Source organism: Solanum dulcamara, chromosome 4 (assembly GCF_947179165.1).
Source record: "Solanum dulcamara chromosome 4, daSolDulc1.2, whole genome shotgun sequence".
NCBI lineage: Eukaryota > Viridiplantae > Streptophyta > Magnoliopsida > Solanales > Solanaceae > Solanum > Solanum dulcamara.
The window spans coordinates 14,400,219-14,414,874 of NC_077240.1; the positions used below are offsets into that span (position 1 = coordinate 14,400,219).

Consider the following 14,656-nt stretch of genomic DNA (forward strand, 5'->3'; position numbering starts at 1 on the left):
TAAGGAATTTAATCGCCTCACTGTACCCATGGTTATGGATTATTTCCTCCTAAGATAAATCGGATAGAACATTAAAGAAATAGCGGTACCTCAAACTCCAATAATATCAGCGAACTCAAAAAAACAGCAACGTAATCACACAAAGACACAATTTTGTTTGTAAGAAAATACATGCAGAAGGGAAGAAATTTTTTGATGTTTAAAACTGAGAGAGGCCTCTCTATGCAAAATTTAAAATAAATACCGTTTTTAGTTATTTCGTGAATTTAATTAATTCAAATTAATTTGCAAATTAATTAATTAATAATCAATAATTCTGAATTAATATTCAGAAAAAGAGATTAATAAATAAATTTTATCTAAAAAATTATCAATCAAATCATTTGTCGAAGCTGAAGCCGAGCGAGCGATGACGGAAGTCTTTGCTAATATAATGACAGGACTTTTCATTTCTTTTACCAATGATGAAGAAATGACTTTTCATTTTTCTTTCATTTGGTTCCCCACACTTCCTAATTCGTCTTTTCTATTCTTTTCCATTCATACTCCACTTAAACCCAACATATATATATATATATAGTTAATTTATTACCGCTACATATACGGGAGGATAATTAAGTTCTCTAATCCTTACAATTACGGAGTAAAATAATAATTTTAGTTTTTTGACGATGTGTTTCTGCAATGCATGCATGTTGTTGTTCTTATCTTTTCCTCATATTTTCATTTTTTCCTCATCACAAAAAAGGAAAATATATCACGAACATGTTGTTTCGTAATAAATTCTTGGAGAAATTACATAATTAAACATATTCTACTATCATATATATATTATTATTATTATCTATATTTTCAAAATCAATCCCGAGTGTACGAATAGTTATTGAGTTTCTTGTCCCATTCGGAAAAGGGTACGATTATAGTGAGCTGTGGAATTTTCGTGTGTGAGTTTGTTAGCATAGTGCATGGAATATACAACCAACCGGCCATGCTCTTAACTGATCACTGCTACAAATACCCCGTACGATTTCTGCTGCTCCTTCATTCAGAGATCGAAACCCTAGCTCATTTGAGCTTGATCTTTTTCCAAAAAATCTGCCATGGCTGATCTTAACCAAAAACTCAAAGGCGTGGAGGATGGCATTAAGCCAATGGAGTTGCAGCTTCAGTCGTTTGTTGCCGACAACAAGCAGCGACTTGATAAGCTTGAAACAGAGCACAACCAGCTCATCTCCATGTTCCACTCAATCATGGATGCTCCATACAAATCCCCAAAATTAAAACTTAAATTTCCGCAATTTGACCTTGAAAACATAAGGTTCTGGATAAGGCGATGCAACAGCTGCTTCGAACTCTGTCAGATTCCAGAGCATCTGAAAATGGCGTATGTTTCACTGAACATTAAGGGAAAAGCTGAGTACTGGTATGAATGCTATGTTTCGGACCATGGAGAGTCAGCAATTACTTGGGAGAAGTTCTGTGTGGACATTTGTCAACGGTTTGGTGTTGAACCCATGGAAGTAATGCACAAACTTAAAAGTATTGAGCAGAGCGGAGATATGGATGTTGAGCAATACCTAGAAAAGTTTGAGGCAGCCATGTCCGCCATGGTTTCTGCCTATCCGAGTTTACAGGAGACGTTCTATGTGTCCTGGTTTATTGCAGGATTGAAGCCAGATATTAAGCCTATCGTGGTTATGAAAAGCCCTACCACCCTTATTGATGCCTTTCAAGTAGCTAAGCTACAGCAAAAATACCTTACGGCCTTGTGTAAACTAGCGGAGGTTGAGGAAGATGAAAAGAAGGATTAAGATGAAAAGTTTCCAATAGTCATTTTTCAGGTTGAATGCCATCTCTGTTTTTTACTTTACTTTGTACTATTAGGTAATATGCCTTTTCAAATTTGTCTCAAATCAAATGCGCCCCTTTTTCCTTAACAATTTTTACAGGGAGAATCAAACAAATTCTTCTAGCTAGAAAGAATTTTTTTGATTTACAAAGCTCTCCTTCAAATATCCCATAAATAAAGGTAGATCGGAATTGGTGAAAGAAAGACTTTAGACTTTTGGAATAAGGGCAATGAAATTGAAATTCAAACTTAGGGCTTAACAACGCCTTCTGCAAAGAAATTGTGCACCGTCCTGATCAAGTCGTCAACAAAAAGATTTCAACAGTGATAATAAAAAAGACCTGAGAATCAAAAAATGAAAAGGATAGCATATGACTTCTTGTTGATTGTGTTTAGGTTATCACTTTATTTTATGGCAGTAACTGTTTCCTTATTAGTTGCTCTGTTTCTCTATTATATTTTTTCTTTTTCATTATCTTGATATGTTATTCTCGAGCGAAGGGTCCTCCAGAAATAGTCTCCTTACCTCCACGAGGTAAGGATATGATCTGCATACACTCTATCCTCCCTAAATCCTATACTCTATCCTCCCCAAATCCTAGGAATTTCACTGGGTATCTTCTTGTTGTTGGAATTGTGATTTTACCTTGTTCATGACACTTTTGGCGGCCGGTGTAGTTTATCTTTTGATAGGTGAGGTAAATCATTATCAAAGCAACAAGAAAATAATTATAAATGTACGAGTTGTATATGGGCTGGCAGTATCGTTCTCAATCAAACAGGGAGTGATAATTGAAACTTGAGAGAACTCTACTTCTCAAAAGAATATATAACTAAACAGATACAGACAGCACCTTTTGAATCTGTTGTCCACTTTGACCAACTCTTCTTTTAATTTCTGAAAGGAGTGTGGGTTATATACAACACGTCTGTGCTTTCTATGGATGCAGTGTTCACATCGGCTACTTGAAACAACGTTGAACAATGTAGGACAACTTAGTATAGCTTCTTGGTTGTGATGAGGAGAGAGCATTATGAACCTTTGGTGATCCCATACTGTGTATGATGAGAGAGGAGCTTCCAAAATCTTATCACTAGTTTTCAAGTAAACTTCACAACTCACAAGTTGACATTTCATTTACAGTATAAACAACTATTTCCATGATACAATTACTTGACAAGGTGTTTTGACTCGGTAGACTATATAGAAGATGATATAATTCGACAATTCTCAGACAACATTTCATGTAATGATTTCTGTCTTTACTGCATCTCCTTTTTCCAAAGTATGGATACTGACACCATGCACCAAAGTAGTCATACCAAGTTCCTTAGCTTATGTGCTCTCCTGATATGTCTGCACTTTGTTGCTATAAGGTACATCGACAGTCTTCATATAATAGGCTAAACCATCTCTCCCTCGTACCATTCCGTAAAGATCATAGGTTGCAGGAAAACTTATAGGTTCTAATTGGGTAGAGCAATTCTCAAATGAGGTTGAGCTCTTGTAATACATTTGTAATTTGACAGGTCTGGGGCAAGAGAAGGCTCAAGGGAGTAGGTATGAATTCTCGCTAGGAAATCAAACGCTTGACATTATTTCCTTTCTTAATATTCCTCCATCTTTTATGTCACGCTCATGGCTCCATGCATGTGGAGATTGTGAAGCCAATAACGGCCAAATCAGGTTCCTTTGTTTTCTTACTCTCCTGACAAGTAGTTTTGTGCGTTGCCTTATAATGCTGTTCACAGCCTTCAGATAATTGCTCGACTCATGGTCTCTGAGAATTGTACCACCAGAACCATATGCTGTAGGGACACTTAGAATTTCTAATGGGTGTGGAGAATTCAGAAAGACTCTGAAAGCTCTCCTAGTAAATGCACAATTGGTGCTGTCTAGAGAATAAATGCCACTGCCTGGAGGAAGCAAAGGGTGAGGGGTAGATGACTTCTCATCAGGCTGGATGATGAATATCTTTCCCATTGGAGAGTACAACAGTTTCTGCAAGAATAAGCACACGTATCAGGGTGCGTTAGATTGTTACACAAAGCTAGAAGTAACATTGAGTTGTAAAATTTGGTTCTTACATATATTAGATGGGGTTTGAAGAAGCTTCAAAATTTTAATTCTAGAAACATGAGAGAGTGTACTCACATTCTTATTATTCAGACAAGGATGGGATCTGAATGTACTATTTAAACGTTTGAGGACTTGGGCCACATGGTTTGGGTAGTTGCATGAAAATGCCCTCGGAACAATGTCTCTATGCATCATCACACACTGCACATGATTCTCATCCAAACCCAAATTATTGAGCACCTTTTGACCACCACAGAACACAAATGGTGATCCAAAAGTGACAACTGGTAGAAGAGAGGATGGTTTGACGACCTTCCGAGTTAGCAGCATTAAGTTGACAAGAAGTGAGAGGCTTCCTCCGAGAGAGTGGCCAGTAAATTGAAACTTTGCCTTGCTGCCAAACCTCTGCAGATGCTCCATTATCTCTGGCATGAATTGGTCATAAATTCCTTTTGCAGCTTCATAAATTCCGCGATGAACCAACACATCCATTTCCTGTGACAATGAAATTATTTGTTGCTGATACAGTTAATGAAATTATTTGTTGCTGATACAGTTCATCTTTTCCATAATTATAAAGACAAGACTATAGAGAGTCACTTCAGATGCCTACCTCAAATTTGCTGGGTTCAAAGAAGAGATTTGCCTTCCATGACGCCAATGAGTCTGATCCCTGCAGTTCACACATGGATAACTTGTCAATCTGGATGAAAGTGAATAATATCCACACTTTTTCCATTTTATACGACACTCTTTCTTTTCAATCCATTCCAAAAAAGAACGGCACCTTTCTATATTCGGAAGGAATTTAACTTTAAACTTTGTAGTTCACTCTTATTATGACATTTTTATTATAGCAATTGGAATGTCATGTTTAACATCACAAATTCAAAACTCCTTTTTTTTTAAAGGAAGAACTGGAAGCGAAGCGCTATGCCGGGGGGGGGGACAAACGTCTCCGAAGAAAAAAATTGTGGTAAGTCAAACACCGCCATATAATAAAATGAAACAGAGAGTTTCTTTTTCAGGGTCCCACTTCGATTGCAGATTCAATTGTTTATTTGAGCTGTGCTATTTCGATACACTTCTTCATGTTCCTTTGTTTGTCGTCAAGTTTACTAGAAAGGAATTACCTGAATAACAAAACAGCGAGTATATGTGGTTATGTCATCACAAATAAACCATTCGCAAGGTGAGGATTGAAGTGATTGAAGGTCCCTCGCTGCCTCCAGCTTTTGTTTCTCATCAGCAGCAACCATGGTTGTCATTGTTGATGCAGCTACATATGCAGCCATCTCTGACTTGTAAACTCTTTGGGAAGAGTCATCTTTTTCATCTGCTGAGCACCCTTTGTTAGCTTTCAAGGTCGCATCATCAACTACCAATTTGGACTCACTGCCAACTGATAATAGGCCCTTAGCACGGGATTGGACATAAGATGCTGCCGAAGCTGCTATATCATAAGCAACTAATGGCGGAGGTAGACGGTTATGCTCAATTTCCTCCATTTTATCTGGATTAGGCACTGAATTATCTGATGATGGAACTGGCACACGAATTGAATCCTTGTCAAACTTGGCTGTGATAGCCATAGCTTCTGCTTTTTTCACCAAGGAAGATGTTACAAAGTCCAGACCATAGCATCTTTCTAAATCCCTGGCCTGCATATTGGACGAATGTTTTTTCATTTATTAGACTTGATGAGAACAATTGAAATAGATACTAACTAATTAATCATGCTACGAGTATGAATTGTTCTAGGTCCCTCTTTGATTACATGGCTATTTTATTGAAGAACAGCCATGCTAACCTTATTTAAGATCACCTAAGGCAGGTGTTTGGGACGGTAATGGAAGGCCTTCGTTGAGCACAGGATATGGTTTCCCACGGAAATCTACCTAGTTTTACAAAGGGCCATAACAGGATAATTGGCTATCATGGTGGTCTAGAAATAGGATTAGCAATCAGATTTTCAGAAAAAGAAAAATATACACAAAAAAACCTTCTGCATGTCCTGGATAAGTGAACAAACCTTGATCTCGGGAATAACATAAGCCATGTTGCATAAGAAAGCCAGCTTAGAGAAAAGCTTGGAATCCGACCAGGAGACTCGCCTTAACAATCTGGAGAATGATTCTCTATCAGTGTTCATCTCGTCAGCTGCATCATTGTCATCCTCATAGTCTACTTCACAACCTTCCTCCTCGCAGTCTTCTCCACTATTTTCCAGGTTGTCTTCAGGTATCTTTGCATCATCGTTCTTCTGTTTCTCTATCCAATTTCTCTTTAGCTCGAGGAGCCTTCTAATCCAATTGGACCTTCTTGTCTCTTCCTCAGCCTCCATCCCTTCGTTGTCATGATCATGATCATGACCAGTCTCGAAGATAACATCCTCTATGTTAATATCCTTACTTGTCTCGATATCAAACAGGAATGACCGAAGAGAATCAGGGAGGAACGAACTTGACAACTGAATTTTAAAGGGACCTCCTGTAGAACGACTACTCTTCAATTTTGGATGTGTTTCTGAACTCTGGATACGATTTGCATGACAAGACAGGTGGTTATCGGAATAGGATCTTCTCATTTGAGCTTTTTCACTAGTCCCTTTGCTCGAAAATGACTTCCAAAAGTTGTCTTGCTCCATCCAGGCATCCTTAGAGCTTCTGTTCATAGGAGAGTTCATTATGTATATACAACTGCACGCCATGATTGCCAAGAGACTTGATCACTTCTTGTAGCAACCTAGAACCTATACATTAGAAGAAGAAATAAAGGAGAGATAAAATAAGTAGTTCTGTTGGAGGCTTGTTGAATTCTAAACAGTAAATGAGATGGGTTTTTATAAAGAAGCTATTCATGAAAAAAGTATGCTTTGTGCACAACGAACACATAAAGGATGATTCTGTTTAACAACCGCAAAGCACAAATTAAAAAGGACTTTGAACATGACTAGTTTATCCTTACGTAGCTTGCCTGCTCTATCAAAAGGATATGGGCATAACAGTAATTGGACCGACCTATAATGAGACAGTAATATAGAGTAGTAGAATTGTATAGTTCAACACCATTTAATGTTCCTCCTTGTAATTTACAACCGTTTCATATTCGTAAACAAAATTTGACTTAGATCTCCAAGGTCATGTGAAACTCTTACGTGGGTAGAGAACAAATTTGAAAAAATTACTTACTCCCTCCGTCACATGTAAAAGAGAAAGACAACAGATAATTTGAGATGGAGGTAGTAATTACTAATTAGCTATCCATGTCGCTGTTGCATCATGCGTATGGAGACTACATTATCCTTGTGAAGTTTACACGAAAGAGTAACTAGGCTCGTACCTTGGTAAACAACAAAGATTTGTCCCCATCTATGAATATGACAAAATAAGCATTTTGCTGTCGATTTCTATGTAGAATCCTTCAGTTTTAATGTCCAAGAAGAATATAAAAAGAGGATTAGTACTAAACTTCATCAGTGGAAACAAAATTGAGCTCCATTTTTTCATGAAAAGAACATGGCGTTGAAATTTATATACTAGGTGCTGAATTAGTCTAAGGAGAAAAACTGGGCACGTGGGGTGTGGGATTTTGGAATAAACCTAACTATTCCTAGATCTATGCCAGATAGTAGGATGTAACAAATTCGTTTTAACAAACTAAATTTGCTTCCAAAAAATACTAACATTTTCTTTAAAAAATCATTTATTAATCTTTTTTTTTCTTCAAATTTATACCCTTTATTGTTTCAATTCATAGAATATTACTCTCTCTAGTTTAATATAAATGAATTGTTGGGGTGGATGGGACACACCCTTAAGAAATATATTTAAAGACATTAATCAAAAGGTAATTTGTCAATATTATCCTTTTAATTCTTCCCAAAAACTTCTTAAAAGTAGAAATAATCATTATTTGGAATTTAAAAGTTGCTGAAAATCCTAGGGTAATTCTGGGAAAAATTATTAATACATTCTTGAATTTTGTAAAATTCATTCAAAAAATAGATGAATATTCTCTCCGTTTTATTTTACTTGATTCAATAGTCCTTTGTTTTTGTGAAAGTATTACTCCATTAATAACGTTTATTATAATAAAATTCACTACTAATTAAATTTTTTTTGATAGATAAATATGTCAAATCAAAATACCGAATAATATAAAATGAAAGTAGCAGCAGCCCATGAAAACTATTTATTGAGACTTAAAAGATCAGGATGACACATAAGTGGTGGTTTGATAAGAAAGTAAAAATTGAAGTTTAGGTATGGGAACATATGTCGCTCCTAATTTCTAACTCCTTCATTGACCATATCGTTCATCAAATTCCTGTATCCTCGGAGTTATCGTCAATAGTTAAATGCAATGGTTTATAGGTCCATAACTTTCCCTACCATATGTTCACATTAGAACTGAGTTTTCTGTGCTAATCACTTCCTTTATGTGTATTATCCATTAATATCAAGTATGACTACAGTTAATTAATGCACTATTTTATTTAAATGTGTATATGAATTTTTTTACAGTAGAGGATTTTTTTTTTAGAACTTTACATTATTTATACGTAGGTGATCAATATTGTTTACACTTATAAAAATAATTAATTTTAAAGGCAAAATGAAAAAAACTTCATTAATTCTATCTTGCTTTTATAAATTAACAAACAATTGGTGATAGACTTTTTAATAATGTGGACAAGTAATATGAGACAAAGGAAATAGTAATATTAAAAATATATTTCTCTTGCCCTTCATAAATTTATATGGGGAAGTAGTATTCATAGATTGATTTAGGTCAATTTTTGGTTAAATTTAAACTAAATATTATCGATTTTTCAAAATTTAAAGTCAAATTAATCCAAACTTAATCTGAAACAATTTTAAATCAAACGTGAAAACCCCTAAATTTTGGGAAGTAGTGACAACCTAAAAGAGGCTCTTTAAAAAGAACAGCTACTGCCAGAAAGTTCTTGGCTAATTAATTGATATTTCTTTCGTTTTCTTTTTACTTGTGAGTTAATTGTATCTTATATGCTACTTAAGAAATTTAAATCTAACTACTAGTACTCTTATATGTTTGGAAAATGTTGCTAAAATAGAAAAGTAAACAAATTTATTTTTTTATGTATTTAAAAGTGATTCATTTCTTGCTACTTCTCACAAACCCATAATATATTTTACTCAATAATCCCTGGATTACCTTGTCTCTCGGAGAAAGTACCGTTCAATCGAGAAAACTTGCCAACTTTATTGGTTAAGCAATTACGTTACGTTAGGGGAACAAATAATGGTCACGTGACTTCTAGAGGAAGAATACGAGCAGTGGCGAAATATTGAACCTTATTTGCCACTGAGCTAGTCTTTTGGCTTATGCTCAAGGGGTTCAATGTTAAATATATACACATAAATTAAAAAATTTATCTTATATATACAGTGTAATTTTTTAACGAAGGGAGTTCGGATGAATCCCCTCAACTACACGTGGGTCTGCCCACGAATACAAGTGTGAAATTTAATTTGAGTCGGTTATATGTATTTTCAGTCATCTATTTTACTCCAAAGCCTCACATTTTTATTCTAATAACATAATTAAAGCAACAACGATAAAGACATTTGCCACAAATTAATAGTAAGTTATGGGCTAAAGGTTTTTTCGCTTGGTTAAGCTATTTACAAAGAATTTTTTACGCCATGAAGTCATTTAAAATATTTCTATTAATTTCTCTCGAAGTTTAAACACCTTCCGGCTTGCAATTATGATTGCAGTTCAACTAATTGAGGAAATAACGCTCATTAGTGCTTCAAAAGTAGGTTCTTACTCCATCTCTATAATTTAAATATGTTTTATAGTATTCAATTTCACTCCAAAGCAAGACACATAAATAAACATAACGAGACTACCATTTGCAATAATAACTGAGAGCATTAAAAGGAGCTAGTATATGTTTATACGTGTTAATAAAGTGAAGTGAACTATCTACTAACAAACTATAGCAGCATTTAAGACCAACAACTCCATCAACATTTACTCCAAATATTGACCACTAAGAACAAACTTAAAAAAACAGATTTTGTCATTTCTGAACAATTCAATGTACCCAGTCCATATTGAAAAATATGACAATTTAATATTGGTTCATTCATTTCGGCGAATATACAAAATTTATATATCTACTTACACGATTCACATTGCAAACCTATAGGCTATTTTATAAATATAAAATAGATCACTCAAAAGTATTGGGCGGTAATTATCTCTTTAATATATCAGTGATACGGAGAAATAATTTTTTTATTAAAAAAAAATTGGAGAAAGAAATTTTTTAATGTACTAGTATGAAGCAAAATATAAATAAATAATTACCTGGAGATTTTTTAAGATCGATTCAACGATCGCATACGATTCGACACGACTTCTGGGTTCATCTAATCAGATTCCAAAATCCACCGGAACAGAGAAACCAAAGGCCGGCAAATTTTCGCATAAATCAAATCAGCACGTTCAACAGAGAGCAGCAGAAACAGAGTAAGAAACTCTGATCTCTGCCGGAAAATTTTGGTGTCAGTTTCCTCCCTGATAAACGTCAATGCGTCTGCAATAGGGGAAAATTTAGTACTTTTTCAGTTCGATTATGAGGTGAGAAGCTCTTGCCTCCAAATTTTAATCCAAAAATCTACCACAAAGAGCAATATAAGGAAGAAACAGATTTTTTGTCAATTCGAAAATTGAATATACCTGCAAATAAATCATTTACATACAATTCTCTGGAGCAGCTTCAAGTTTCAATTAAATCAGATTCCCAAACTCCGACTGCGAGTTTTTTTAATGCATAAATTAAATCTCCCGCCGAGAGCTTCATAAACAGAGGAAGAAACTCCGATCACGCCTATCTGCCGGAAAAAAGCTCGAAGAAATCTTTTCACTTTCGTCCAGCAGAAATGCCAGAACCGTAAATGTTAGTGCAGTAGTAACGCACCAAATCCTATCAGAATTCAAAAAACTTAAGAAAATATAATGTTCAAGTATAAAATTTAGGTGCGTGTGAAAATATTTGGTACATTTTCATGTGCGGAGAAAGCACCGAAGATGTTTCATTCTCTCTGCTAATAAGTGTTTACTGGGAATTATTATATAAGGGGCATTGGCAGAGTGGAATAACAAAAACCAGCCTACGAGAATCTTCTCACGTGGCAATTCTCCTTTGAGAATCTTCACCTCCACTTTGACATTTTTAACCTTGCCATTAACCCCATTTCCTCATATTTAATTAAAAATTTTGAATCTTGCAATTTCTGAATATGTAAATTCCACTTAAAAAAGAGTGAATTAGTTGAATTAATAAGAATACCTGTTTTTCATCAAGGTGTTGATCAATATTATAATCATATATTTTATTTGATAAAGAAAAATAATAATAATAATAACATATTCAGTATAATTTCATAATTAAGGAATGAGAAATGTAGTGTATGCGCAGTCTTAGCCATACTTTATGAAGATGGAAAAAATATTTTCGATAAATTCACAACTCAAGTAAGTATATCAAAAATTAAATTTGTAAAATAAATTCAATAATGAAGAAATATTTTTAAATCAGTAATCGTCCACAACGAGTGTCCTAATGAGGGGAATATTTAATTCAACCTACATCTCGGAGATCAGATCATATTAGGAAAATACAGTTTTTTAGCTTCTAAGTTCAACCTATATTTTGGATATCTAAATTAAATCACGTTTAATAATATAACTAGCAACTTAATCAAATATACTTTATTTATTAAAATAATTATTTTAAAAAGGGTATTTTAGTCATGAAACAAAATATGACAGGTGATAGAGAGAGCATTTCTTTTTTTGTTAATTGAGAAAAAGACATAGAAGGGCATTTCAGGTATTAATTAAAATGAACGGTTGCATGCAGCGGAACACGGGTGTCTCTCGCCACCCGGCGAAATGTTTGCTCATTATTCCACATAGACATTTTTTTTGCCTATCTGGCAGCCAACCCAAATGCCCAAAAAAAAAAAAAAAACGAAAAACAAAGAAGCAAAACCACTTACACACCTGCTTTATGTCCCTCCTCGAAACCAGTAGCATGAAAAATTATACTATTTATATATGATTAAAATAATTTTTTTTATAGATAATATATGTTAAATTTTCTTCAGCTAGTTCATTAGTTTATTTTTTTAAATTTTAAATTCTCATATTAAAATTTTTGATTCTGCCACCGTTAGAAACCATGCAAATGAAAACGTGTCGAGCCACATTGGATTTTATTGAATTTGAATTAACTGGACGACAAGTATCTCTAAAATCGTCTTTCTCCATTTTAAGTCTAAACAACTGACTACTGACTTTGAAGGTGGAACGCAATTTTTTAAATTTTTTTTTAGGTTTTTGTTGATTTGTTTTTCTCTTATTGTATTTTCTTTTTTATAATAATTTTTATTTATTATATTTGAGAGTGAAGGCTAGGTCTTAAGGTTCATTTAAAGTTAATATTTAGTCCAATTGCATGAATACGTAGAATTACGCTGGTCAGAGGCGAATTTAAAATTTCTCAACTACAGAGGTGCACTATAAAAAAAAAAGAAGGTAAAAATGCATTAGGTAGCATTGATCCCTATTCCTCTTGGTAAATTATCAAGTTTTTAACCAAGTGCACCATCAAGTATTTTTGTAATATGGATATCGGCAGATAATATATAGTAGATCAATTCTAAAAACTATGTACATAAAATATCTAGTTTTGTGAAAAATATCAATGGATCATAACGAAATCAAGCTAAGGTTGATAATAAAATTAATAAAGGGTTTCAACTATCACTTCCAACATTAATTAAGGAAAACAAGGGATAAGAAATTGATCAAATATTAAGGACTACTGAAAGAAATGATGGTACGTATATGATTGCATTTCATTTGGGGTAGAATTACCAGGGAAAATATATTAACTGAATTAAAGATAATCTCACTCAATGATCTAGAAAAATAATGTTGCAAGTAATAAATAATGATATACGAAAAAAGAATGTTCATATAATAAGAAAATGAATTGAAGAAGCAAAATTATGTCCAATAAGTAATTCTCTCTCCTTAAATTCTAAGTGCTTTAAAGGCAATTATAATTCTAGTGTTTATGTTTTCTAGTCCTTACGTAACTTTTACTCATACTGTACTTGTTTATAATTTGAGAGTTATGTCTCGCCTATTTTTTCTTCTTCAACTCATCCATCTCTTGATTGTTAGTAGTAGACAAACTTTTAATTTGTTGTTGTGTTTTGGAACTCAAATCGTGGTTGGGATGTTGATTGTGTAAAATTTGAGTGGTGAAAACTATATTAGAAAGATAATTCAATTTGTTATTATTAAACAAGTTTAAATGAATGAATTTGAAATTTGACGTGGACGTTCTTTAGATTTATTGGAAATAATCGATCTCCTAGGAGGTTGGTGGTGAAATTTGAAGTTATTTCATGAAAATTTTGATTAGCTTTGAACTAGAAGCAACAAAAAATTGTAGGACAAATTATCTTTATTATAGCTATTAGCTATCGAGTGTTATACACTTGTATACAATATTATATATTTTTATATAAATGTAAATATATTTTTGTACACTATTATGTACTTTTAAACAAAACAGTTACATTACTTATATGGCCATATAAATACGGTACATTATTACAAAAAAAAAATGGTTACAAGATTGTAAGCTAAATATATAACTATATGAGTGCAAAGTATTTTGTTGAGCTCCCAATTTTTAATCACTCAAACATGAAAAAATTGAAAAAATAATCCTAAACCGTCAATATTTCATTTCAACCAATATATACAAAACTCGAAAATCTCTCCAAAGTAGGAGCAATCGTGAAAGACATGAAGATCATTCAGTTTGTTTAGAATTTAGAACCTACGCACTCTTGTTGCCTACACGTTAGCCCAACGTTAGAAAGGAGGAAATTGGATGAAGGCTCGTATGACTTTTTTCTTAAAAGAAAAAGATCCAAATATGTCCTTAAAATACTTAAAATTGAGCAGATATATTCTTTGTTTAATAGTTTAACTCAATATGCTTTTACCATTAATAGTTGATCAAACTTATCTTTAATTTTAACTGGAGCCCCCAATTAAACTGTCCAAAGAAAAAAAAAACTTCTCATATGTTTTCATCAAAAAAGAACTCTCCCCCACCTCCCACAAAAAGAGAAAAAAAAAACTCAATTTCTTTTTCGCAGCTTGGTCCGCTTAAGCTTAATGCTTATGACTTTACCAGCATTGCTATTCTTCTTACTATATCTAAAATGGCACCGCAAAGATTCTCTTTTCAAAAGAAAGCGACCAGCCAAAAAACATTGCAATAGAGAACTCTTTAGCAGAAATGGTTTAAAGAAAAGGAAAATTAACACTTTTTAGTCCTTCAAATGTTGATAAAACCTGATTTGGGCATTGTGATATTTGGTTTAAGTACATTTAACCTTCAATTAGTTGTTGTTTTCACTTTTGCTCCCTCTAATAGTGAATCATCACAAATTTAATGAATTATTAAGTGTTAAACTATTCAATTATCAACACATTACATTACATTACATTTGTACTGTTACTCGATATTTGAGAATAATGTAGTTCTAAAAATAGTTTTTGAGTACCATATATTTCTTATATAAAAGGACTAAAAATACACATTTTAGTTAGTTAAAAATTAAATATGCTTCACGAAA

At 33.4% G+C, this 14,656-nt stretch overlaps 1 protein-coding gene across 2 annotated transcripts; it reads right to left on the minus strand.

Moving 5' to 3' along the window:
• Positions 1-2,524: 2,524 nt before the first annotated feature.
• Positions 2,525-11,037, minus strand: LOC129886468 (phospholipase A1 PLIP1, chloroplastic). 2 transcript variants are annotated; one of them, XM_055961163.1, is made up of 8 exons: positions 10,665-11,037; positions 10,293-10,521; positions 7,272-7,350; positions 5,962-6,681; positions 5,063-5,590; positions 4,543-4,602; positions 4,005-4,424; positions 2,525-3,851 (listed from the first exon to the last, which is right to left on the minus strand). In XM_055961163.1, exons 4-8 carry the CDS (start codon positions 6,637-6,639, stop codon positions 3,432-3,434), a joined length of 2,106 nt encoding a protein of 701 aa, XP_055817138.1. In that variant the 5' UTR covers positions 6,640-6,681; positions 7,272-7,350; positions 10,293-10,521; positions 10,665-11,037; the 3' UTR covers positions 2,525-3,431. The 2 variants fall into 2 exon arrangements, with proteins under 2 accessions (XP_055817138.1, XP_055817137.1); XM_055961162.1 differs by lacking the exon at positions 7,272-7,350.
• Between the last annotated feature and the right edge of the window lie 3,619 nt (positions 11,038-14,656).